Raw genomic sequence first — 26,765 nt, 5'->3', positions numbered from 1 at the left:
GACATTTCTGAGAAAACATGCATGCAATCTAGTTGCTTTGATAAGAAGGTTTGTGAAACAAAGCTGGGAGCTGATGTTATGTTCATGGAAATTTTTTACTCAGCATGAATTAATATTGACTTGTATTGTATCCCTTTTATGTTTGTGTATGTATTCAGAATCTGTCTATTTATGGGCTTAGCATTTCAACACATGCTCTGTTCTGGGTAATAAAAGAAACTAAGGATGTTCTCAATGTGGCAGTGCTACAGGCTCAAAAATGTATTTGGAAAAACACACACAAAGCTTTCATTGACTCCCAGGGAAACAAGGGAACATGTGAAAGGGCAGAGCTGTCTGCATTGGAACTTTGGCCTGCTGCTCTCAAAGGACTATAGGAAAAAAAAATTAGTGAGAATGGGAAAGCGGGGAGGAGAGGGGAGGGGAGGGGAGGGGAGGAGGGAGAGAGAGAGAATAGAAGGGAAGGGAAGGGAAGGGAAGGGAAGGGAAGGGAAGGGAAGGGAAGGGAAGGGAAGGGAAGGGAAGGGAAGGGAGGGAGGGGAGGGGAGGGGAGGGGAGGGGAGAGAAGAGAAGAGAAGAGAAGAGAAGAGAAGAGAAGAGAAGAGAAGAGAAGAGAAGAGAAGAGAAGAGAAGAGAAGAGGATTTAACAGCCAGCCAGCTAAAGCTAATCTTAGAATTCCACAAGAATATCTGAACATCAACAATATAGTTTCCAGTATTTCACATAGCACACTACCACAATGCAAATTCATACACCCTCTGAAAAAAAAATTTTTTAGATTTGTTGAGGGAGGAGTTTGAGGTTTTTTTTAATTGCTGGTAAGAAAAACTTTAGTTGTCCCATCTTTCTGATCTAGTATATCCAACCCATCCTCCAAAAAGAAAACAAACAAACAAACAAAAAGGAATGAATTTTAGTTTTGACAAGGACATGGGAGTAGATTCCTCGTGTTAAATTCCACATGTAAGTTCAAGTTGCCATGACATTGAGGTTTAGCTCCTGTCTTATGTCACATCTAAGTACAAGTTCAGTTTGTACTCTGTCGCCCAATATGAGACCTTGGGAGTGATGAGAACTGGCATCAAGGAATTGTCACTAGGAAATATCAGCCATAAATTCACATGGTATTAGTCTTAAGGTAAGCTATTACTCTTTCATCCTAAGTCCCTTCTCTGCAAAGGAGATAATATTATTCCTAATTGTCAAGGTTGTGACAAGGATTACTTTAATCATTTCATATGAAGTGATTTCAAATTATGTATGCTATATATAGCCATAATGCCATATGCCTCACATTAAAGCAAATAATTACCAAAGCCTACTAGTGAATACATGCGCGCGCACATGCACACGCACGCACACACCAATAAACATATATGCATATGCTTATATTCTAAGAACTGGTGGCAATCTGCTTCTCCTTTTGGAGTATGAGATTAGCCCACAGTGAGATATCAGGGATTTTCCTCTCTAGACACCAATCGGGTCCATCTCTGTTTCATTTTACCAGTCTTGAGTTTCCAGTGAAGTTAAGGCTGAAAGATTTTCTGGAAAAAAAAATATACATTTGTGCTCATCCTAGAGTAAAACAAGGGTCAGATAAACGTATTCCTCTTTTTTCTTCTTTTATTATATTATATCATTTCAAAAGTATAACTTTGCTGCATGGACTTGTAGAAGAAAACTATGCATGGATACTATTTATGTACAACCATCTCCAAGCAGTGGGATTGTCCAGGCCTGCCAAAAGCATGTTTCCCTCACCTGTTCAATAACTGATGGAGGCATAAGAGATGTCTAGTTGTTGCCCATGACTAATGTGTCTATACTTGGATTTTCAGTCATTGCTGTGTCCCAAAGTTGAAAACAGGCTGGACTTTTAGCAGCTGGATGGTACGTTTCCAGAACTGGAAATGATCTTTATCTGTTTGTTTCTTCTTGTCAGCAAGCTTTGGGAGAGTCTCTGGTGTGACCTAGTATCTGCTCCATACCTAATAAGGGCCAATAATTTATTCAATTTATATCTAGCACATTCTCCAGGAGCTCAGAGTACTTACCTGGGGATTTCTCTTCATTTTATCACCCCAATAACCCCAGTGTGATAGGCTGGCATGAAAGAGAGTGACTGCCTATCATCATGGAAACTCCCATCATCCAGTGAATTTCAGTGGTTGATGGAGGACTTGAATCTGGGCTTATCATGTTCTAGTCCAACACTGCAACCCACTTAACCACTACAACCCACTGTCTGGAACTCCCCATCATTCCATCTTAGAATGTAATCCTCCAGTGCCAAGCACAATAAAATTTCCTTCCTCTCCTTATTCTTTTTAATAATCTTCCCTAATAAAAAGTCCTTGGAAGTTCAAAAACATGCAGGTATTTTGTAAATCTTCATTTGACTTCATTGCTTGATATGGATTTTAGACCATTGTTCACTTTTGTTCTGCCATGTTAAACACAGCCATTGTTGTTTGTAAACTATTGTCTGTCTTAGCATGAAGTGTGAACCCATACAACTATGGTTTATTCAACAAACCACCATTAGCAACATGGCTTAATGCAATGTGTAAATCAGTTCTAGGCTCTACATATAAAATTGGCTGTGGGAGGAAGGTTAGTTCCACTTTCCTGTCTAGAAACTTTTTGTCCAGGGGCCATGCTGTTCAAGAGGGTCTGGACCATCATCAGCAGTATAAAGTGGAAAAGTCCAACACTACTTTTGTCGCCTCATTTCTTATTGCAGTGAATGATGCTTCTGTGGTTAAAGCTGATATGTGGCTTTAACGAAGTCCACAAAAGAGAAACTATTCCCAAGCGTGTAGAACAACATTTCTGAAGCATGTTTAGAACTTTAGACAGGAGTTTTTCACTACATTATGGAGTGACTCCTGCCCACTTTGAGCAAGAATATGTGATCCCATCAAGGGTGCAGGCAATTCATTACATTATTCTTCCCATGAACCGGCTGCCCCCTTCTATCTCTTTGCAAGACACTACATCCATTCCATCTGTCTTGTTTATTTTTTCATGAATTACTCTGAGAGCCCTACTAATTAATATTTAAATTGTTTAAATTGTGCTGCAGATTTTTGCTCAGTCATACACAGGACTAACTCTTCCTTTTCCATTGCATCTTGAACACTCTGTCCCCCAAGCCAGTACTCTTTTCATATGTTGGAATGTACTTCTCAGTAGGACTCTTAGTTTTGCCACATCTGGGACTTGCCTTGACTTTCACTTAACCATGGCACATAAAAAGCAAGTGAAGCTTCAATTGCACCATCGTGGCTGCCATCTTGACTTTTTTAGCCATACCTTGCAAACACTCCTGATTTACAATTGGGCAGCAATTTTTGGAGGAGCTCCTGCTACCATGTAAAAGAAGGAACACGATACAGTTGTGAGCAGGAGGCTGGACATAAGCCATGAAGAATAATGAGTGGAGGGGGACAAGTTTCTACTAAAATTCAAAGCTTCCCATCATTGAACTCTATTTGTTCTGGGTCAGCTTTTGGAAAAAGTGCATCTGATTTGGCCATTCCAGCTGGCCCCTGAAGACCTTTTAAGTCTCCTTCAAGTCAAGCTCAGTTGCTGATGACTTCACGTGTTCCTTTTTTTCAGCAACATTATCAATATGCTTTGCTATTGCCTTCTTCCAGGGTGTTTTCTTCTTAGTCTCGCCAGCAGGCCAGAATTTTCCTAGTGGTCTCCCGTCCAAAGATTTTAGGGAGTCTTTTCACCCAACCTGGTACTCTCCATATCCCTTCTAGCCTATGTGGAAATCACAAAGTTGGGGAAGGTAACTTTCCAACACATAGTCATTCTCTGCATCTCCCTAACTTTCCCAACCAACTTGTCATACAGAATTTCCAGAAATGTTGATCTTTTAAACTAATCTGGTTCTCTCCCCACCAACCCTTTAAAAAAGGAAAATTCAAAACAAAAAAACTTGAGCTATGGGTCAGAAAGTTCACAAACCTTCTGACGAAAATAGTTAAAGTATGGATATTAGTTGGCTGGAAGTGGGATCAGTGGTTTCAGGGAATGGAGAGAGGCTTGGTGTTCATTCTTTGGGTCAGTTGGCTAAGAATATATAGTCGCATTTCCTATCCCTCTACAGGTCTCTCCTGAGCACAAGCCAGAGGTGAAGAGCTACAAAGTCTTGGGGGGAAGGGGAGAAGGAGAGCGGTCCAAGGGATCATCCCCTTTGGACCCCAGGACTTCTGGCTCAGCATCCTGAATCTGTTCGCTTTCCAGCCAGAATCCGAGGGAGCGCCGCCCCTCACAGTATGTGGAGCAGCAAGAGAAGACAAGATCCAACGGCAGCAACTCTTCCCACCTGCACCCCAGTTTCAGGGCTCCTCCAAATCCCCATCTTTTCCTTCCCCACCTGGCTCTGGAGGAAAAAGGATCCCCCATCAGCATTATAATTTTTTCCCTGGCAAAGGAGGGCTCCTTGGCGCTTATTCCAGCCCCCTCCCTCCCCCTTCTGGGTTCTTGTTTTAAGTGGTCCTCCGTACAGGCTGACTCTCAAACTTCCAAGGAGCTGCACATAACCCAAAGGAGGGCGTAGTTCCAGTGCCATCCCCAGAAACCTTTCTCTTTTCCTAAGGAAAGATGCTCCACTAAAATCTAAAGCCTCCCTCCCCATCCCTACCCAAATGAATCTAAACTTGAATAAACAAAGACGATCTGCCCCTTCTGCCTTCACCTTTGTCTGAAGCAGCCCATTCCCACCCCACTTTAACCTGGCGTTAGGCTGCGCCCCCCACTTTCTCATACCCTGGAAAATGACTGTGGCTGATAAAGCCGTGGGGCCAACCTAACTAAAGGGCGCCTGTTGGGGAGGCTGATAATGAAGAGCAGGTTGGAGGACACGCCTTCGGTTGGGCTCCTTTGTGCTCCCTCTCTCCCTCTTTTTCTTTTTGGGGTGTGGAGGGCTGGAGATATCCGGGAGAATAGAGTGTGTCCAGGTAGACAGTTGCAGTTGGAAAGTCGGGATGTGGGGATGAGGAAAGGGGAGCAAACAGCTGAAGCTGCGCTGCGAAGGGCGCAGGTGGGAGAGAAACCAAGAGGGGAAGAGAAGGGGCCGGGGAAGTCCAGCCAGGCGCTGGCTCTGGGCGGAACCTTCAGCGCCTTTCGCAGTCCCAGAGGACCCTGGATCGAAGGCTGGGGGGCGGGGAAAGGGCGTCCTTGGATACTTGCTCAGCGCTACTGGTTGGGAGAAACGAATCCGCGTTGGTGAAGAGCAGCCCACAGAAAACTCTGTGTGTGGGGGGGGGGGGGGAGTTTAACCTTTAGAAATATATTGGTCATAAAGTCGCGCGGCACCACCATGCTTTCCTAAAAAAGGGGAGGTGATCAAGGCAGACCAATTGTGATCTAGGCTAATGAAAGGGAAAGATGCCTACAATTTGCAGCGGTTTCAAACGAACAGCACAAGGCTAAGAAGACGTAGACAGCTCTGGCGAAAAGCCATTCGGGTTCTGTTCAAAAAGTCAGGCGGACGGAATACGCTTCCATGGAAGACCAACCCAAATCCCGAAATCTTTGCGTGTCCCGCCCCAATCGCTTTGGACGCGAATCTTCTTTCTCGCTCCTGCGAAGGAGCCGCGAACTTTCCCTTCCAGTCGAATCCAGTGGACGCGGTGCCTTTTGCGGAGATGCCTGAGAAGAAGCCGTCCTCCCTAGCAAAAACAATGAGAATAAGCCACGTATGAGATGCTGGGAGTCACTTTTATCTCGACGTTTGGTTTAGTTCGATTTTACTCTGATGCAACAATGAGGGATAGTATCCGTCCTAGCAGAATAGCAAGGATTAAAACACACGTACACACTCACACACACTCACACACACAGAGCAGGAATCATACATTGCTTTCGTCCCCAACGATTTATTTGAATAAACTTCTAAAGCCAGCCTCTAGGACACTAGATTCTGGTCCAAATCGCTGTTCACTGTCTGCAGAAAACGTTGAAATCATTTTCCTCGCGTTGCTACAGGGAGACCTCTATGCATAGTCCTGCTAAATTATTATTGTAATTATGCAGAGGAATCAGATTTATTGGCGGGGAAAGAGTCTCCTGTTTTGCCAGCCTTTCGATTCCTTTTCCTCCGCTTCTAGAGACGGCCGAGCTCTTTCCTAGTTAAGTGAGCATCAAGCAGGCTAAGATCAAGAATCTTTCAAAGGAGAAAACTGCGAATTCTCCCACAGCAGTTCAGCGTCACAAAGAGCAGTCATACTACCCATGAGTTTAAATTGTAGGGATAATTTCAATCACCTTTTATCTAGGTTTCAATCGCCCTGACGCTGCCCGTTCTAGAAAATCTGTGGGAGTCTTCCTGTAGAATTCTATGGGTCCTCTGCATAGTCATAGTTACAAATTAAATAAAAACGCCCATCCTTCCAGAAATGTGACATTGGAAGGGTAGGAAACAACACTATTCACTATTCCAATACCCTTTAATCATGGTGGGGGGGGGGCATTGGGCAGAAGGCAGATCAGAATCGGTTAGTAGAACTGAGGTGCTCTGTAATGCAATAGTAAATTAGCTATGATTCTTATTTCCTCTTGTTTCACAGTGGTATTTATAATTGAAATCAACTCAACCCCTGCTCTAAATGCTAAAGCTGGGGGACCTAGGTGCGGCTTAGGTGTGGTCTCCCCTCCCTCCTTTTAGTAACCCCCATTGCTAGCTTCCATTGTTTGGATTCGATGTGAATGCCTTTTGTGCCAATTGGCGTACTTGGGGATTAATTGGAAAAGGAATCCCTGAACTCGGCAGTCTGTCGATCTGGCCACAGTAGAAGTCTGTGCTGGGCTAACATTTACTCTGCTTTTATGAGTGGGATGCTGACAGCTATGGCTGCCTCCAAACAGGGTGCTTTTAATAGCTGCTGGACTACAAGCCCGCCATCCACTTTTAGCATTATGGGGATTGTTGGCATCTGGAGACCATCAGAGATCTTCCACCTCTCTATTCAGAAGCCATGGTTGCTGAAGTCGTGAACTCTCCGGGTCGCCATTATTCCCGGCAACTGAATGAAGGCATCGATGTTAAATCTAAATAACCAATCCATCACCCTCAATTTAAACAAGAGGAATGGGTGGGCGGTTCTAAAAATAACTCAGCGGCTGCCCCTGATCTTGAACTTCCTCTTAACCAAGACAAACGGGTTCTCCAAGGTTCAGATGTCTGAGTAGCCTCCTCTCAGCCATGGAAGTTCACCAGGTGCCTTTGGGCCAGTAGCTATCTTTCCAGCCAACCGATTTCACAGGATTTCTGTTGTGGGGGCAAATTGGAGGAAAGGGTGCAATGTATGTCGTCCTGAAGAGACGACGTCCTCTCTATGGAGAAGAGGAGGAAGGTGGCTAGAGAAGGAGAGAGATGCTCCTCTAAGTAGCTTAAGTTGCTGAAAACCCTCCCAGAAAAGAAATCATCCGAACGGGGCCGCTTCTTCTCCCAGTCCTAGCTGGGAACTTTGTAGGGAGCGGGATAATCTACCTGAAATTGACTAGGTAATAAGCCGGACTTCAGAGTTCTCTCCTTTTGGATCCACCCCTCAGGGATAGGTCCAAGAAATTAATGGGATCCACTCTCAAATCCATGCTGAATTTAAGATGAAGGATGGCGGGGAACTTTATAGTGCAATTCCCTCCATGCCGAGAAGTAGCCGGAGCGAGCTCAGTGAAATTCACTCCCAGGTAAGCGCCATCTTCCTAGTATGTTGGACTACAACATCCCTCATCCTTATTGCCCCCGGACACGCTGGTAATGACTGGGACTTGAAGTCCAGTACATCTAGCAAGCCCGGGTTGGGGTAGCCTGATCTGTGGGTCTGCAGACTCAAAGGCTTGAGGCAGCAAACCTGGGCTGGCTTGGCTGAACGTAAGTCCCATTAAATTCAGGGCCCTTCCTCCTGAAAGGACACGCTGCTCGTTCCTAAGCCACGAAGGGTTGGCAACACTTTGCCTTATCTTCGGGACGCAGGACTCGAGAGATCGCAGGGCGAAGAAAAGGAAGTCGCTTTTCGCATAAACAAGACCCGCTGCCTGCGCTCGTCGGCCTGTCCCAAGACCGCTCTCGCTCTCGGATCCAAGGCTCGCTACCCGGGCCTGAGGGTTTGCTTCCCAGCCGGCAGGCAACGGCTCGCCACATTACCTGAGACTTTATGAAGGGGGGGGGGCTCTCCTCCTCGAAGCTAGGGCCTTCTCCATGGCGGCCGCCCGAGCCAGAAAGGCCGCCCCCTTTATTGTCCTCTTTTTTCCATTGTCCAGGGCCAGGCACCGCCGAATAACTTCACAGGGCAACTCAGCCCCACCAAGGAGCGCCCGAACCTTACCCTGTACTTGTTCTCCGAGGTGCCATCCCGGTTTCGAAGCCGGGGGGGTGGGGGGTGGGGGGGCGAGCGCTTCCCAACCGCAGAGGCCGAGGGAGAAAACCGATGAAGCTGGCCGTGAGAGAGAGCTTTACGGGGGTCAACCTCAATCGGGGGCAAGATCAAGGCTCCCAAGGCGTCGTCCTTCCCTCGGATCCGGACTCCCCCGTTGCTCCTCGCCCATCTCTGCCCTGTGCTAGGGGCGAGCGCGCGCCTCAGGTGCGTGCCCGCGTGGGGTTTCGGGGGTTGCAGGTTGTTTGTTTGGCGAGCGCTCCGCGCCAGGCCCGCACGACTGGGAAGGGGGGGGGGGCTTGTAAAACGGGACGGATAAAAACGAGCCGGAACATATTGTTTGACAGAGTGATCCGGAATGATAAAGCGCCCTCTCCAAACAGGGGGCGGAAAGGAGGGGCGGGAGGCGAAAACGGTGAAAGGCCGGCCCAAGCGCTCTTTCTTTTCTCTCTCCAGCCTTTGGCCCGGAGGGGGATCTCCGGAGGGAGACGCTAGCGCAGGATCACGTCCAAGCCGCTCTTTTCGACGGGGAAGTCATTTATTTTGTTCCCCCGTCGACTCGGGCCTTTGGAGTCTCCTCTGCCGTCTCGGCTCTCCCTGTTCCCCTCCTCGCTGTCCCTGACGGCGGATGAAAAGAACAATTTTCAAGAGAAAGCCTCGTTTTGATTAAAGCTGACATGCTGCTGATAACTCCATGCTAATGTGCAATAATTAACATAATAGCCATAATTAAAAGCACGCTAACAATGCCATAAATTTATCACACCATTTTAGTAGCTTTTTGCCCCTAACTGCTCTCTCATCGTTAATTAAATGTGTTGCCTTTTACAAAATGGATGTTTATACATTTCCAGGACAAAGATATCCGTTTGGGAAACAGGCACTTTTTCCCCCCGGTTTGGGTACTCAACGTCTCCCTTTTTTCGTTGAACTGTGGCACCTCGATTTTATACACGATTTGCTATTATTCCTTTAGAGATAATAGCAGTAATAACTTTATATTACAGTATTATCACCATCATCATCATTACACAGAAACTCAGAAACGCACGGATTGATTTAGGTGGGATCGTGGCTTCGTGCGTGCGACTGTGGCGCGTGTTTATCTGCTTCTAAAAGGCCAAGCTGGACGCGCATCCCGAAGGAGCTCCGGCCGTGACCCTGAAACTCTTGGGGGGGGGGTGTCGATTGGATCCTACGCTCCCTCTTTTTTCTCCTCCTCCTCCTCTTCCTACCTTCTACCTCCTTCCCCTCGCCAGCAGGAAGCCTGGCCAGAACAGCTTCCCAAATCTCTTTCCAAGCTGTTAACAAGAAAAGGGTGCCCGCCCGCTCCAGCGTTCCAGCAACTGGACTATTTCACAGTACCCACATCGAAATCTTTCCGCTATAGATATCAGCACTCTTCTTTTTCTTTTAATGGCATTCCAGTTAATCCACTTTTTTCTTCTTCATTATTGGTTATTTACTCCCTCTTCAATTAGAAACACCCCATATTTTAATTGTAAGGGTTTAAGCCAGGTCAGCGATTTTTGAAACTATTCTGTGACAGTAACAGGGCGCAGAAGACGAGCCGATATATAATTGGTTCCTCCTTCTGTTGCCAACGATTACAGGGAGAAGGATCGTAGCCCAACACTGTTTGTTGTCCTCCCCCCTCCCCTTTTTCAGTCCCCCCTCGTCTCCGGATTCATTTTTAACTCACTTTGTGGGCAGACACTCACTTGGTCATATGAGGTTCCAAGTGAGCTGTAATTAATTTCTCCTCTCCTATCATAAGTTGTTCTTCCGCGTCTCCCCACCCTCACCCCCACCTCAGCTATGTCTCTATCTGACTCCATATCGATCTGGACAGTAGTTCTCTGCCGTTGCTAAATCGTGCGTGTGCATGTGCGTATCTACACGTAGCTTCTCTCGCACGAATCAGTTTTCACCTCAATTTCAATAAAATCTCTTTTTCAGCCATCCTCCACCACCTCGGAATTATTTATCTCCCGATCTTGGGGCAAAATAGCAACCTTAAACTCTTTCACGAGAGTTACTAACATCTCTTTGGAGAAAGTTTGGTTATTATTCTAAAAAGGTGTTTTCCTCTCTTGGTTCCCCTCCCCCCTTACACTCCATAGCCACCGTACTAGATATTGTAGGAAAGCTTCGCCATGGAGCTGAAAGACTTCGGGATTTAAAGAGCAAAGTTCACTGAGGCTTACATTAGGGTTCCCTGACACCCATTCTCTGTTGGATGGTTTGGCCTGGCCTATGGCTTAGGTTCATCCCTCCTTTGGGTGACCACTTCTTTCTTTTCACCACACACACACGCACACGCACGCACACGACTACCCCTTTCTTTTCCAAATTAGCTTTTGGATGCGGTCAGTCATTCCAGTAGCCAAGATGCAAACACTTCCTCCCCCCCCGACCCCCCTCGCCCGATGTTTGGGAAATGCCTGGTGTTTGGGGAATGTTTTACGGGAAGATACTACAAACACATTGATCCAATAAATAAATAAATAAACATGCTTTTTGCAGCGCTGGAAAAGGTTAACAAGAGATCAGCCAAAGATGGTCACCAAATCCAGGCGAACCCCACGCTTGCTCTCCCTCAAGGAGGCCCGCGACCGAATCAATCCCCGCTCTCCGGATCGCGCCTGGCTTCAAACTCAGGCGCCCCGCGCGATCTGCCAAAGGGAGCCCCAAACTTTGTCTCCACGCTTTCTCCCGCCTCCTTTTTCTCTCCCCCGCCACCCCACACCCCCCTCTGGCCGTCGCCCTCCCTCTTCCTCCCCGGCATCAGATGGTAACACTGATGGAACAAGAGATTAGCACAATAGAGTCCTAATCGAAGGGAAACGTTTCTTTCACGCTAAGCACCGTAATTAATGGTATGAATCAATTAATTTGACTTCGGTTGTGTCGAAGCAAAAGCTCAACAAATGAAAGCGACGCGTTCGAGAGTGATGTTGTCCCTCTTCTCTCTCTCTTAAATCACTTGTTACAATCCCCGGTGAGATTTCACAGAAAACCACCCAAGAAACGGATGTTTTTGTAATCGCGTTAGTATATTTGAGAAAGGAATTCCTTTTTCACAGAATGACGAAATCGCCCCGCTCGTGCTCGGATTCCTTTTGGCTGTAAACCCGACTTGAGATCTCAGGAGGAATAATTCCATGTGTGTGTGTGTGTGTGTGTGTGTATACATACACACACACATACACACACACTGCTGTAAACACGCACACGGACATTTGCAAAGGTTTTATGGTCCAAGAGGCAGAATTCACCCTGGGATCATTGAAACGAAAGGCCCCATCACTAAGGAGTTGAGAAAAGGGTCAGAGAAAGCCTCCCACGGCCGCCCGCAGCAACTGTAAAGGGGAGCGCGTGTTTGTGGGATAGGGTAAGTTTAAGGGATTCGTTTAAGAATCCCTCCCGCGAACAGGCATCTCACATCTCCTAACCCGTCCGAACTAGTCAGTCTGGTTTCTTTCTTCATCTAATCAAGATTTAGAAACAGTCGCCTTCTCCTGCTAAGGAGTCCCGGCTGGAATCAATCGCTCCCAAAGTAGTGATCATAGGATGGCGCCGAGGATCCTCTTTGAAGCGCAGAGGTGAGCTTCCGAAAGGGAGCGAACGGAAAGTCCCTTTCCTCTACCGGCGGCAGCGCTTTGCAAAACAGAGGGCAAAATACAAAGCGTCACATTTCCTGAAGGTCCTGTCCGCTTGTTTTGGGATGTCCTATGGCAGATCGAGTTACGCTGCTGCCCAATAGGGTGGTCACCCCTCCACGCCACACCGATTGGCGCGGCGGGGGGAGAGAAATACAACTTACGGATGCCGGTTTTTCCAGAGATAAAACTCGAACGCCCTTCTCGTGTGAACAGTGATCTGGAAGTATGGTCTACACGCAGAGAGCCAGATTTCCCCTCTCATCTTCCCTTTACTCAGAGCATAAATCACTCGCTTTTTTCACTCGGTGCCTTCTGTATACTATTCTTGCCATTTCTGTCTTCATTAGCACATTTCGACACTCGGTCTTAGCCAACTCCCCTTTTCTCCTCGCAAGACGGACCCACCTTTTTTGTTCGTTTGTTTCGCTCCTGTAAATATAAAGATGTCCCACTTTATCCGTACGCCGTAAAATGTTCTTTTGAAACAAGCCGCAGCGCGAGGGAGATCCGGGGAGAGAGATTTGGGCATATCTTTTCGAGATTCAGAAAGTAACAGATCCCTCTTTTCCGAGGACTGTTGTTATCAACATTTCTCCGAAGTCATAAGCGATCATTACAACAATACACAGGACGAAAAACAAAAAGAAAGCCACCTACCAAGCTAATAATTTCCTACCTAAACCCAAAGTACGTAATTGTTCCCTCTGGAAATGGAGGGTTTTGTTTAAAGAGGAGGAAATAGACATTTGCAACAAACTTTGAGAACTTGCTCCCCCCTGGAGTTTGTTTTCTTGGGACAAGGCTTACCTTGTGCTGAGGTGAATAAAAATCTTTCTATTCACACAAACTCCCACTTCCCCATTTCCTACTTTTTAATATGCTAATGAGCTATTATTACGTCGTTAACACCTCTGCAAGACACCACCAATAATAATAAAGCTACAGCCGAAACACACACTCTCTCTCTCCCCTTTTTGTTATTTTTCTTTCTCTTCCGATTTTTTTTAGGGGGCGTGGTTATTTTACGTCTTTTAGTCTTATTTCGCTCCCCAACTGACCTAAAAGATGAATGGATAGCCATTTTCTGATCTTCGTTTCCCAGCTGATGCTGGTTTACATTTGGTAAAGGGAGAAAAAGGAGAAAAACAAAAAGAAATACATTTTCTCCGAAGTCGAGGGGATAGGGGTATTTAAACCCTACAAATGGCATTTTTTAAAAAAATCCAGGATAGTATAAGAATTGTATTTAGAGTGGCTCTACCATTCAATTCCTATTCCGGCCTGGCTGGCACAGTTGAAGACTTATTTGTTTTCCATCCCCTCCCTTTAAAAATATTATTTTCCCAGGTTGCAGGGAAGATGGCCAACTCTGAAAACATCGCATGGGCCACCTTGTGTGTGTGTGTCCATCGAATTCCAGCATGGTTGTTTTGCTTTGATTTGTTTTGATGCTCCATCCATTCCTATTAGAATAAACTTAGCGACCTGGGAAGATTTTTATTTTATGGGACAATATTGGGAAGGCTTTCCACGATGCCACGGGGCCTGTTTAGGGAAGTTTTCCCTGAAGGGGGCTGAGCTGATCACTTGGCGGTGACCAAGGGGAAGGAAGCCACCGTTGTCTCTTTGTTGACAATCCCATGAAACAACTTGAGTCGGGCTTGGCCTGCCAGGGGGGCGCTGACGTCAAGCCATCACGTGGCCCCGCCCCCTAGTATATCTTTAACTGGAAAGTAATCTATCAGGCAGCCTTTTAAAAAGGCACTTTCTAAGTGGCAACCGAGTTCCTTATAACGCCCGTTGATTCCCCGCCCTCTCTTGCTCGCTGGGCTGCCAAACCTTTCTCCCCCCGCCCACCTTCCCTTTTGGGATAGAAAAAAAAAGGGGGGGAACCTAAACAGAGAAGACCGGGGAGGGGGTGTTTGTGGGATTTGAAAGCAGGGAGGTGGGGGGAGAGAAAGGAGTAAAGGCAAAGAGAAAGAGGGAGGATTGGAGTGAAGACAGAGAAGAGATGGATACTCTGCATCCGAAGAGAGCTAACCTGCAGCTATAGCCTTGGCGGCGGCGGGGACAATTCGGATGAGTCGGGAGCGGATCGCCGGTCTCAGATCGCTTCGGCTGGAAAAAAGCCCCGTCCAGCACGGTAGCAGCTGGGAGGCGCGTGGAAGCCGGGAGTCCTCCCAGGCCGGGGGAACCTTGAAGGGCTCCAGACTAGGAGAAAAAAACGGTTCAGAAGCTCGAGACGCTCGCCGGGTTTTGCCGCCGCCGCCCCCTCGGCCTCCGCCTCGTCCCTGCCGCCCCGTCGTTGCTTCTGCTGCTGCTTAAATGGTGGTCGGGAGAGGCTGGTGAACGGAGCCCCCAGAGTGGCCGCCGCGCTTGTCAACGTCGCGCTCGAGCTGCGTGCAAGGCTTGACCGGGAGATCGCTCGGCGCCCACCAGCGCAGTCACCGCCGAGGTGGGAGAGGTCTGTGTTCTGCTCTCCGATGCCTACAGCTGGGCAAGAAGAAGGCCCCGTGGCCGGCAGCTAGCGGAGGAGGAGGAGGAGGAGGAGGAGGAGGAGGAGGAGGAGGAGGAGGAGGAAGACTGAGGGGAGGGGGCTCGCTCCTTCGCTGCCGACACCGCTACCTGTTGGAAAAGCACCTCGCAGAAAGAGGGGGCGGATTTGCGTCCAAGTGTCCTCAGGATCCCCCTTCCTTCTCTTCCCCTCCCCACAGATACACTTTCAGCCCTTCTCCTCTTCCAACTCTCTTCTTCCGGTTCTTCTGATTATCGCCGCTGCAATTAATTGCCCCCGCTCTCCCTTTCCTGAGCTGGGATGACCCTGTCGGGCAGCCTGAGCGCCAGCGACATGTCCGGCCAGACGGTGCTGACGGCGGAAGATGTGGACATCGACGTGGTGGGCGAGGGGGACGACTGCCTGGAGGAGCGGGAGGGCGGCAGCGATGTGGAGGCCGGCGGCAGCCCCGGCAGCGGGGTGGTCAGGACGGCCGCGGGGCTGCCCGCCTCGCTGGCCCTGGACGAGGCGACCGAGCTGCTGATGGCCAAGGAAGCGGCGGAGATGAGCTCGGGCAGCAGCAGCGGCGGCGGCGGCGGGAGCCCCGTCGAGGAGAAGGGAGGCGAGGAGGGCTCGGCGCCGGGCGCGCCGTCTGCGGCGGCGGCTGCGGCGACTGCTGCGGCTGCTGCCTCCAGCGGCGGCAAGCCCAAGAGCAGCCTGGTGAAGCCGCCCTACTCGTACATCGCGCTGATCACCATGGCCATCCTGCAGAGCCCGCAGAAGAAGCTGACGCTGAGCGGCATCTGCGAGTTCATCAGCAACCGCTTCCCCTACTACCGGGAGAAGTTCCCGGCCTGGCAGAACTCCATCCGCCACAACCTGTCCCTGAACGACTGCTTCGTCAAGATCCCGCGCGAGCCGGGCAACCCGGGCAAGGGCAACTACTGGACGCTGGACCCGCAGTCCGAGGACATGTTCGACAACGGCTCCTTCCTGCGGCGCCGCAAGCGCTTCAAGCGGCACCAGCAGGAGCAGTTGCGCGAGCAGACGGCGCTCATGATGCACAGCTTCGGCGCCTACAGCTTGGCCGCGGCCGCTGCCGCCGCGGCCGCCTCCTCCTCGGGCCCCTACGGCCGCGCCTATGGCCTGCCGCACGGCGCCTACCCGCACCCCGCCGCCCTGCAGTACCCCTACATCCCGCCCGTCGGCCCCATGCTGCCCCCCGCCGTGCCGCTCCTGCCCTCCGGTGAGCTGAGCCGCAAAGCCTTCAACGCCCAGCTCAGCCCCAGCCTGCAGCTCCAGCTCAGCAGCCTCGGCGCTGCCGGGTCGGGCGCGGCGGCCGGCGGGGTCAAAGCCGAGCCCAGCGGCCGGCCCTCCTTCAGCATCGAGAATATCATCGGGGCGGGCGCGGGGGGCGGCGGGCCGGCCGCCAGCTCCTCGGCCGCCAGCGCCCAGACGTTCCTCCGGCCGCCCGTCACCGCGCAGTCGGGCTTGCTGGCCCACCAGCCGCTCTCGCTGGCCAGGAGTACGGCGGCCATCGCGCCCATTCTCAGCGTGCCTACAAACATTCTCTCCGGACAGTTCCTGCAGCCCGCCGCCTCGGCCGCCACGGTCCAGGCCAAGTGGCCGGCGCAGTAGCTCCGCCGGGCGAGCGCGGGACTCGCCCTTCCTTCCTTCCTTCCTTCCTTCCTTCCTTCCTTCCTTCCTTCCTTCCTTCCTTCCTTCCTTCCTTCCTTCCTTCCTTCCTTCCCTCCTTCCCTCCTTCCCTCCTTCCTCCGCCTTTTTCTCCGATTCTGCGAGGAATCGAGGGAGTTTGTAGCCGCCTCCCCGTTCGCCAGAGACTCCTTTCTTGCCACGACCCTCTGCGGACTCGTTTGGCTCCAATTGCCGCATCTCTGCCTTAGTCCTTGGGCTTCGCGGGGTAAACCGGAGGCTTCGGAGCCCCGAAGCAGGCTGGCAAGCGCATAGAAACGAAGGGTTCTGACGCTGCAGGTAAAGCTAACACGCAACCCGCGGCAATCTATTTGTTCATATTTGTAGTGGGGAGGGCGAGAGAGAATGACAGACTTTCCTTTGCAGTTTTTATTTTTTTTAATGGTCCATATTTGGAAAAAAAATCAAAAGCAAAGAAAAAATACAGAGAAAAAAGGAAAACGGGAAGTCAAGAACGGTCAAGCTTAGGAGTCCCGAACTTTCACTTTTGTTGAAGGTTCTTATTTTCCTCTGGTAGTTTTCTTCGAAATAAATCCAAATAGGCAGCAAACAATAAGGGAAGGCATTTTAAATATGAAAGAACTGAGCAGAAAGAAAGAAGGGGAGAAATATCCCTATCATTCTATTATAGAAGTCTGTTTATATATGAATGAATATATGTATTCTAAATGTTATTCCTTCGTGTTGTACACAGCTTTGTAAATAAATTTTTAAAATGGCACTTTTGGTGTTTACTTTCCAGTTAGTATGTCATATGAAAGAGAGAGTTATGGAAACAATTTTGCTCCATTGGGAAAATTCTGTAGTCATTCAGCTAGATGAGAATAAAAAAATCAATGGAATTTACATGTGAGAAACAATTTTTCTCTTAAAAAATACAGCAGATCAAAAATTCTAATCCCTTAAGAAGCAAGAAGATTTCTCCCAAAGATCATCCTTAAGATTTTCCATTAATCTATTTCTAAATCTAGATATATCTCACAACAGTCTTCTCTAAAATACTTATAAAACTGCCACTGACTGGATCACACTTATAGACAAATTATTTGGATATTATATAAATACAGTACTAAGATACCAAGTTGGTAAAGTAACTTCCAGAAATAATAAAGAAATATGATTGGGACAATTTGCTGAAATCAGATGATCTGGTGGTAAAAGCAGCCAATTAATTCTGGAGAGAGAGAGAGAGAGAGAGAGAGAGAAAGAAAGAAAGAAAGAAAGAAAGAAAGAAAGAAAGAAAGAAAGAAAGAAAGAAAGAAAGAAAGAAAGAAAGAAAGACGAAATTACACTGAATACCGAATCAGAAAGACAAATCTCACATCCATTTTAATTATATTTAATAAGTTAAAAACATGAATTTTCCACCTGGGTTTCTTTTTTATATTAATTACATTTTCCCCCATGTTCAAAGAAGTGTGGAACGTGTCAGGATTCTGTTTATCTTCAGATTAGATATGTTTTTCTTCTGTTTCAATAGCATCTAACTTTAGTCTCTGGAATGAAGTTCAAGAAAGCTTGTAATTCATTTCTTTTGAACTGCAATCAAAGTCACAAGACGCAGAATTTGATACCAATGGTCAGTTACTAACTGACATGCCACTGTTGACAGCCTGCCACTCCGCAAAATTAGGAGAGAACCTAACTGCGTATTCCTAATTGAACGGTGGTGAAAAATGCTTTGATGTACGAAACGAGTTTAACCTAATTAAGTCTTCTGGGCCTAATAGGGGGAACTTCCTTGTTCATGTTATTTATCAGCCTTGCAGGCAAAGATCCGTGGCATCTTTTAAATCAGGATCGGCCTGGGAAATCAGGGTTCAGTGTCGAACCGTTAGAATCCATGGATATGACAACAAATTTAGGAGAGGTTTATGTTTCCGTTCTGTAAAATAAAAGGGAGATCAGGAGCAGATCAAAGAACGGAGGATCATTCCGTTCCTTTTTTGAGGAGGCCGCGGGAATAGAAAACCCTTTATTCGCAACAAAATATGAAGCATGTGCCCTAAGGAAGGGAAGGAAGATGCCTTTCCGCTCAGCTGCAAAATCTGCCCTCTCTCGTTAGGAATAGGCGGGCTGGAGCGCACCTGCTGGACAAGGGCCGGGGGACGTGCCTTCTCGAGTCGTCCTTGCCCGGGGCCCGATTTGTTTTCTAGATAAACCATAAATATTATTCCACCCTAAGTAAACATTTATACCCGTGGATATGCGGACGAAAATAAAGTAAGCTGACCGGGGGTGGGAGGAAAACAGCTTGAACTTTATAAATAAGGACCTGCTAATCATCTGACACTGCGAGGCAGGCCAGGTGGCCTCGCAACCAAGCGGGGGATTCGGTGTCAGCCGCTGGTCCAGCAGGTCCCTACAAGGAACCCCCGCCCGCCGTCTCCCGCGCCCCGCCCCGCGCCCTCCCTTGCCCAAGCCCCCCTCCGCCCCTCCGGGTTACCGAATTTCCTTTTTACAAGGCAAGCAAGGCCGGGGGAGGGGGGGAGGACTGCGCCTCCGCCGCCATTAAAGTCCCGCGGCGCTTCACAGTTGTGTCTCGCTAATCGTTTTTTACACAAACAGCAAACGGTCCGGGGGTTGGGGCCAGAGTCAGGCCGGCGGCCTATATTTAGCTGATCACCCTGGGAAAAGAGAGCAGAGGCCTTTCCTGACTTCCCTAGCGGGCTCTCCGGGCTCCGCCGTGACATTGGATCGCAGGGGGCTCGCTCCAGGCCGGAGCCTTTGTTACTCAGAACAGCGCTCCCTCCGCGTTCCTCGCATAGCTTCAATACCCCGCGGCCGGCCTGCGCACACTGTGCGTCTCTCGATGCGGGGAGGGTCGGTCGCTTCGCCAGCCTCAGGTTCAGTTGAGAAGGTTTTCCCGTCCTCCTTTGACGGCGGGGGAAACAACTGAAAGAATTCGGGGCTTTTTCCCTTGGACTTCCAGGGACCCGAAGGGGGCAACCGCTTTCCCATGTGCAGATCAGCAGATGTGGGGTCGAATCGCAGGTTGCCCCACTGAGGCTTCAGGGCAACCCCAAGCACGGCCGAATGAATAAACTTGAGGGCACACTGATAGGTAGACAGGTAGGTTGGCAGGTAAGGTAGGCAAGTAGATGCCTCATGAAGGAAAAGCACCTGAAAGCTTCTTCATCTGAGTGCCCACACAAATAGACATGTCTGCATCAATATAAGCCCTTCTGCAAACACCTAGGCTGTGTTCACATGGCACAATTAACTTGGTGACTAGGCTAAGTCACTTTTCTGGATTTGCACAGTGTATTTGCCCATGAATTAGCCAACATGGCCAAATCCAGAAGCTGCCAAGCTTTTCTCAGATGTAAATTACTGCCTTGCTGTGTTCAGTTGTATAAGGTGAGCTTTCTTCCTTGGATATTAGCTTTAGGTGACCACTCCTTTTAAAGAAGCAGGTAAGAGTCCCCATTTTCATCTGGGCAAGCTGCCTACTGCTTGTTTTGGGGAAGATCACTTGAGTGCAAGGGAGGAGAGGAAAGATGGGGAGAGGTGGAGGAAGGGCCCTTACTGATGAAGCCCAGAAAGCCCAAGGTCAGACAAAAGAGGCAGTAAGGAAAAAGGAACCAGTGGTTGAAGAGCGGGCAGCACCGTAGTGGTGGTGTGGCACCCCTAGGGGGCTTCCAGGAGGGGCAGAGTTTGTTTGCTTTTTTAATTTCCTTGGCTCCTTGCCTGCCCCATTCAGCCTGGAAGCCCATTGAAGAGAAGTTGGAAGAGGGCATCTCATCCCTTCATTCTGCCTTTCTCAGTGTCAGAGGTATTAAGGAGACAACAGGTTTCTCCCAATGTGGGGGTGGGGTCTTCCCCACTGAAGGGGCTTCAACTTCCAGCCAGTGTGCTGCCTGCAACGATGGAGTGGTGGCCTAAGCCATGGGGGGAGGGGGAGTTCAAGAGAAAAAGGTCTAGAGAAATCAAAGATTCCCATTATTGTGAGTCAAAGGTGGTCATCCTTTACTGCCTTACTAAAATAAAGATTTATAAGACATAGAAAATAGATCTAATTGAGTAGATATTTTAATACTTAGCAGAGAGAAAGAGCAAGAATTTGAGAGAGGGAACATTATATACATCCTCGAGCTCAGTTATAATGGCAACTAACAAAAAGAGAGCAGTCCATATCTACAGGCTGAAGTTGTTGTGATTCCTTTGACTTCAATAGGCTCTTTGATCAACCAGAAGTCAGAGAATCTCATTCTTCACAGTCTGAGAACTCAGATTCATAGGTAGCCCCTGAAAGTCTTGGGTGCAATCCCTGGAGATCTCCAAAAGTTTATATTAACTTGTGACTTCTAAAATTATAGAAAGGAAAATTATTAAATGCATGACTGGAAAGTAACTATTCTTTTTAAAAATCAAATATGATTAATTCTAATTACATTTATATGTAAATTAATTCAAAACATATTTAATCTTTGATGTGGTCCCATCCATCCATTATTTTTTGGACAGTGATCTCTGGAATGCCACGTAAAGCTCAAGAGAAGTCTTTGGGTTTGCTTTTTTAAGGCCATGGTGGTAAATTCCTATGGACCTGATTTCAGATAACAAGGGAGCTATACGGGTATCATCTGATAGGAAGCTGTAGGCCTTAGATCTGAAGTTAGAATCCCATTCTGCTTTGATCTGAATGTATAGGCATCCTTTGCAAGTATGGCAATGTAGTGTGATGGATGGAAAGCAGGATTTGGCAACATGAAAATACAGACTGTTTCTAAGAACCGCTTTATAGGGCAAAAGAATTATATGTCAGTACTTTCCCTGCTAACCTCTTTAATGAAGCAAGTATTCAAGTTGGTTGCAAGTTGCCTGCCTGCATGTCCAAATATACAGTGAAGTTGTACCACACACATTTACCATACTCATAAGCATTTGCATGATTCTTACGACAAAGAGGACACTGGAAATGACAAAGCAGTTCTGGGGGCCTTTTCTTAAATTATTTTTTTTAACTACTTAGCAGAAGCCTATTCTAATCCAAATTACACAGATACACCATAAGTAGAAAGGATGCATGCGTTCGACATTCCAGTTTAAAATACATGGATGGTCCTTTTCCTTTCCTCTTTGTGTATTTTAAAAGGAACATACAAAAAGAATAGGAGTTGCAAATACTTGCACATAAATGCTCTCAATCACTTATGAAAGGTTTACAGCACTTCTAAATTGTAACTGAGCATGCAGATGACTGCAAAGAATCTAGGAAGAATTTCAGTGGGTGCCCATAGGTGTCACTATTTTTCAGCCTGGCTTATCACAAAAGACTGTTACGAAACAAACATTTCTGAATTTCTTCAAGGAATGGCATGATGGAAATGCAATTAATCATAACACTATTCACTTCTAGTTCTTGCCAGTAAAATGGGAATAATAGTTATGAAGAGCTCTGATGGTAGGCATTGTGATAAATTATGACAATCATACCTCAGTACAAGCATTATTGTTCTATTAATGTTGTTAAGGATGCTATTTAAAGCACCTGTCCATTAATATAGGGTAGAAAACGTATTTTGTCAAAAGTAAGACTTTGAATGAAATTCTGGTACAAGCCTTTTAAGCTACTTAATCATTGCTCCAGAAGTTTTTCTGCAGTCTAATCTTTGACAAGGTACAAGAAGAGGAACCTGAAATGATAAGGAGGGGTGGAGAAAGCTCCTATGAAGAAATCCAAGCAATGCTGTTTAGTTTAGAACAAATATGACTAGAAAACCAAACAAACATTCATAAAATTATGCATGGCACAGAAAAACTAATAGTAATAGGCTCAGGACAGGCAAATCAATGTGCTTCTTCATGTGACGCATAACTCATATATGGAATTTACTCCCATAAGTTAGGATGACCATTAGCTCTGATGGAGTTTAAAGGAGACTCAGGAAATTCATGAAGGGTGAGTCCATCAATTCCCTCCATATAATGAATTCATTGACATAACTTAAAAAAAAATACTGAGAAACGCTGCATGCTAAAGTGAATCCCAGGTTATTTAGAAGAATTAAAACCACACACCCTTCAAACAGACAAGAAACATGCAGACTGTACATGGAAGTTTTTTCCAAAAGCCAGGAAATGCTGAAGGTCAAGGAGTAAAAATAACAGAGCTAGATAAAGAAATAATTTTGTCCATAATAACATAAAGGAGGGAATGGCTATTGAGCCTGAACCCTCATCAGAAACTCTTCAGGTGGATGGGAGGAATATACGCTGCAACATTTTATGGAATATCCTATTTTGTTAATGGCTATTGTACTTCTCATACTAGCTATATGAAACTTCCAGAGACATTTCCAGAGGGACTGGATGCTGGTACTAGTACTGATGTTTATTATACACTGCAGTGGAGATTAGGAAAGGCATCCAGATGGCTTATATGGGAAACAAGATTAATTAAATGGGAATATAGCCTGGTCCCAAAGGATATGTGTAAACTTGCATCAGATCAAATCAATTCTTTTATTTCCTCTATTTGTGTCATGAATGCAAAATCTACGTGGAATAGAATATACAATCAGTTGACAGTTTGTCTCTTCCACTTTGTATTGTGTGGCTATTATAGGAAATCAGTGACTAATATGGCTTACAGAGAATCAAACGAAGGACCAGGAGGAGATGGAAGAGAAGCTTTATCATGATGGAAGTCTATATCCCCAGTTATTGGACAGAAGAAAATTGCTAATATATTTTATTCCAACCTGGTTGAAGCCTCTGTTGTGTTATTCTTTGGCTTAATAGAGATGATTCAATGACACCTTTTCTCCTTAAAGTGTAATCCTATGCATGTTTATTCAGAAGTAAAGACACGCTGAAATAAAGTTTGATTCCTGGTAATTACATGGATGTGTCCATGTAGTTCTATTGACACAGTATGGAATGGTTTGCCTTGCCTTCTTCCAAGATGTTTTTTATCTTCCCAGTTTAGCCTACATCCCTGGGATCTCTGGGTGGTCTCCCATGCCAGCTTAGCTGTTTTTCAAATCAGCCAAGGATGGCTAGGTGCTGTCTCATTCCATCAGTCTCAAATGGACATAAAAACCATGCTTGTCCACACAAGCTAGGAATTCACTGTGCTGAACTGAGACTTCATTCACCATAGATGTGCATTGCAGGATTGTGCCAAAGGGACCATAGTTCCCATCTTGCAAAAGGAAAATTGTAATAACCTTGTCTCCAATTCCTAAAACAGGATAATGTCTAGCTGACATTGCAATTAAAACCAAGTAACAAGTTTGGCCTCCAAGTACATGGAGATTTCCCACCAACCTGCTTCTGCTAGTACTATAATTTACGATCAACCTTTAGCAGCATGGGAATTCAGTTATTTCTTTAATTCGGATTGGGAATAAGCCTCATTAAGCTCAACAGAACCTCTTTTTGAGTAAATGTAGGATCTTCCTGTTACTCTTTTATCCCTGCTTTGAGTTCATTCCCTTGGCAATTTTTTTAGTTATTTATAGAGCAGGTGATACTATCCTACTTTCCATCATGATGATATACAGGGTCTTTTCAAAGGGGGAAGCCACAAAACAATAACCCCAGGTCCCACACATATAGGGGGTCCATGGTAAGTAGAATTCACTGTTTGAAATTATCAGATGGATCAATATTTTTTCTTCAAGACATTAAAACCAATCAGTTAATATATAATGCCAAGAGCTATTTCAGTATTTCTAGTTTCCCTATTATTGAACTCCTGGCTCCAATGGATAAAGAGCAATGGAGCAAAATACATTATCACAGGATACAGGAAGAAGAAAGTGGGATGGGGAAAGAGTGCTCAAATGAATATTTTGCCCCCAAGGCCATCTGAAATCTTAAAATGGTCCTAATGGAATGTCAGATTTATGCATATGGAATGGATCCCTCCCCCCCAAAATAAGTTTGGTTTTGCTCACATGTAAATGTATTCACATATATACATGGTACATCTATAAATCAGCTAGGAATAGGAAGTTATGGCATAGCACACTATCCTTTCTGTGTATCCAACCAGCAGTGGCTCTACCCAGCAATGAACTGGCTGACTGATTTACACTGCAAACTGATTTGTGTCTAATTAGGAACCAGTCCCATTTTGTTTAATAGGACTTTCTCCCCCATAAGTAGGCAGAGGACTGCAGTTAGAAGTTGACATAGTTTATTAAGATGTCTATGAATGCAAACTGTGTAATCATTCTGCCTGCCTCTGAAACTTGTCCTTCTACAACAGCCAGGATAAGCTTCAAGTTTCTGAGATCACTCACTTTTGGTTTCTTTGTTTGTTTACTGAAGTGCTATGCTCCATCCGCTGAAAACATGATGCAAAGGCTTACATTTAATAATAAAAGATTTCTGAGCCCAATCATTTAGGGTCCCTTCCAAACCACGTTACACTTCATGTTTCATGAGATCCTGGTTATACCAACCTTTCCCCATTTCATTGTCACCATGGATGTTATTCCATTGTGGCATTGCTAAACATTTGGGTCAGGCCTCCTTGCCAATATATTGCAAATCACCAAGACAACCACCTGCTCTGCAAGATTAAATAATTCGGGCCCTTTCCTCACTTGTGATTTACTGCATTTTATAGGATCATCCAGCCGAGCTCTGATAACAGTAAGAAGAACAAGCATTGGGCTTTTCTCCACTTGTGTTTAATGCAGCAGAACCATGTGCTGGCAACGTCTTTTCTCTGCCCTGGCCCTGCGATGCTGCCTTCATCTTCCCAACCCATAAATAAGGAGGTTTAAGTTGTCCTTAGGTATAATTGGTGCTGAAGTGGTTATCCCCCCCCCTCCCCCATTCTGACATCACCCAAGGGCAACCTCAATAGGTTTTCAATCTGTCAGGCTTTGTCACTCTTCCCTTGAACAGAAGTCAAGGGATTGCAATGACTGGGAAGAAGCAGGTTAGGGATGATATAGTTTCCTGCTCACTCAAGAATGGGTGGGATGACACTACAGTGGGGAAAGACCCTAAATATTCCTGTTGTTTTGCCTTTGTTTTTCAGGCCCGTCTAATAGGCTATTGGATCCTGTTCTACCTGCCTGCCCCACTAGGCTGCCGATGGGCCTCATTTCAGTCTTGCCTGCTTGGGTTAGCCTGCTGCATCTGGTTTCTCTCAGACCGCAGAGGGTGTCTTTCTTGGACTGCTTGCTTAGCAATTGCGATTGTGGTGGACTGGGAAAGGAATGAAGGAGGACACTTCAGGACACTGCAGAAGGAAGATGAGTGGAGAAAAGGACTGGAAAGGCAGCCCCTGTATGCTAACTTTCCACACACTGGGTGGTTTTCTGGACCTGTCCTCCCCTTCCCACCCCCACCCACATGCACCCTGGATTCCGAGTTCAGCAAAACTGGAGTGGTGGAAGACGTCAATCCTCCGGAATGAAATTCAATTATAACTGATTTAGGTTGCCAGCAAGGAAGTATTATAAGAACTTTTCTAAATCAGGAGAAGGGGAGTATTTGTAGCAGAGATCACTTTTAAATTCCTCTTGGATTTAGAGCACTCCTGAGTAGTGAGAGCAGAGCATAAAATAAATATATTAGCAAGTACACTGGGGTTCAGACATTAACAAGAGCCTTGTCGACTGAAAGTACATCCTAATTCTAAAATATTGACTTCTTGGGAAATACAAATTGTCTTGATACAGATGGGACTTGTTGTGAGAAGTCCTATATTGGACTGTATAGTTGAAAAATTATATAATGGCTTATTTTCTAAAGATGTGATAACATTCAAGCAGTACTTGTAAAATAAATCAAATGAATAAAGTTTATCCATGATTGTATGACCAAACTATACTCCTGAAAAGAACTCTTAATCGTACAGAACAAATTCATTTTACCCAAGCAGACCAATCTTATAATGTTTAGAAAATGTGCCAAGGCTAGGTTTCAACGTGCCCTCAAGTGATGAATTGCTTGCCTGAAACAGGTATTGGGTTGAACACCACTATAACCAACTAGCTTTCCCTATTATGTTCAGCACAAAACATTTTAGCCAACGCAATTTGGACATGGTGCTATGAATTCTACCCAATGAAGCTGCATTTTTTTTTGTTTTTAATAGTAATCTTATTAAAAATTACAATTACAAAGATAAAAACTAATACAAACTAAAAAAAAAAAGAATAGAAAGAAAAAATAGTGCAAAAAAAATAGAAAAGAAAAAATAAGAATATAGAAAAGAAAAGAAATATATAAAGAAATGACTTCCCTCTTCATCACAAGTAGAAACAATTTTAGTAACTTATTGCCATCTTTTAAAATATAATGATCCCATATCCCATCTTTTACGTATAAAAAAATCCTTAAAGCCTCTATTTTAACCTTGATCAAATAAATCAACTTTACATTACTTCCTTTTACTTTTAACAATCTTGATCTTTAGTCCCTTCAAATAATGTCCTAGAATTTGATTTCTTTTTTTTCTTTGTTCCTTCTCACAAAATTCTTCAAAGCTTTAACAAGCCTCTGTTGTAAATCCAATATAGGAA

At 46.1% G+C, this 26,765-nt stretch overlaps 1 protein-coding gene and 1 long non-coding RNA gene across 3 annotated transcripts; one reads left to right on the top strand and one right to left on the bottom strand.

Annotated features, from left to right (window-relative positions):
• Positions 1–4,614: 4,614 nt before the first annotated feature.
• Positions 4,615–14,241, bottom strand: LOC148214177 (uncharacterized). The gene is made up of 3 exons (XR_015798420.1): positions 14,104–14,241; positions 12,224–12,491; positions 4,615–5,691 (listed from the first exon to the last, which is right to left on the bottom strand). It is a non-coding gene; the product is annotated as an uncharacterized LOC148214177 (long non-coding RNA).
• FOXD3 (forkhead box D3) lies at positions 13,993–26,511 on the top strand. 2 transcript variants are annotated; one of them, XM_088153736.1, is made up of 2 exons: positions 13,993–14,526; positions 14,777–18,616. In XM_088153736.1, exon 2 carries the CDS (start codon positions 14,878–14,880, stop codon positions 16,192–16,194), a length of 1,317 nt encoding a protein of 438 aa, XP_088009862.1. In that variant the 5' UTR covers positions 13,993–14,526; positions 14,777–14,877; the 3' UTR covers positions 16,195–18,616. The 2 variants fall into 2 exon arrangements, 1 of the variants encoding a protein (XP_088009862.1); XR_015798419.1 differs by lacking the exon at positions 13,993–14,526 and adding an exon at positions 25,274–26,511 and having other exon boundaries at positions 14,735–16,548.
• The last annotated feature ends 254 nt before the right edge of the window (positions 26,512–26,765 follow it).

The sequence above is a fragment of the Python bivittatus genome, unplaced genomic scaffold (assembly GCF_059951505.1).
Source record: "Python bivittatus isolate LINGU-HERP-01145 unplaced genomic scaffold, Pbiv_v1 ctg000700_np1212, whole genome shotgun sequence".
Taxonomy (NCBI): Eukaryota; Metazoa; Chordata; class Lepidosauria; order Squamata; family Pythonidae; genus Python; species Python bivittatus.
The sequence above is the reverse complement of the archived record's forward strand: the minus strand, read 5'-3'. Positions and strand labels throughout refer to the sequence as shown.

Coding starts and splice junctions, on each gene's coding strand:
- FOXD3 (XM_088153736.1), top strand. CDS start 14,878: ATGACCCTGTCGGGCAGCCTGAGCGCCAGCGACATGTCCGGCCAGACG.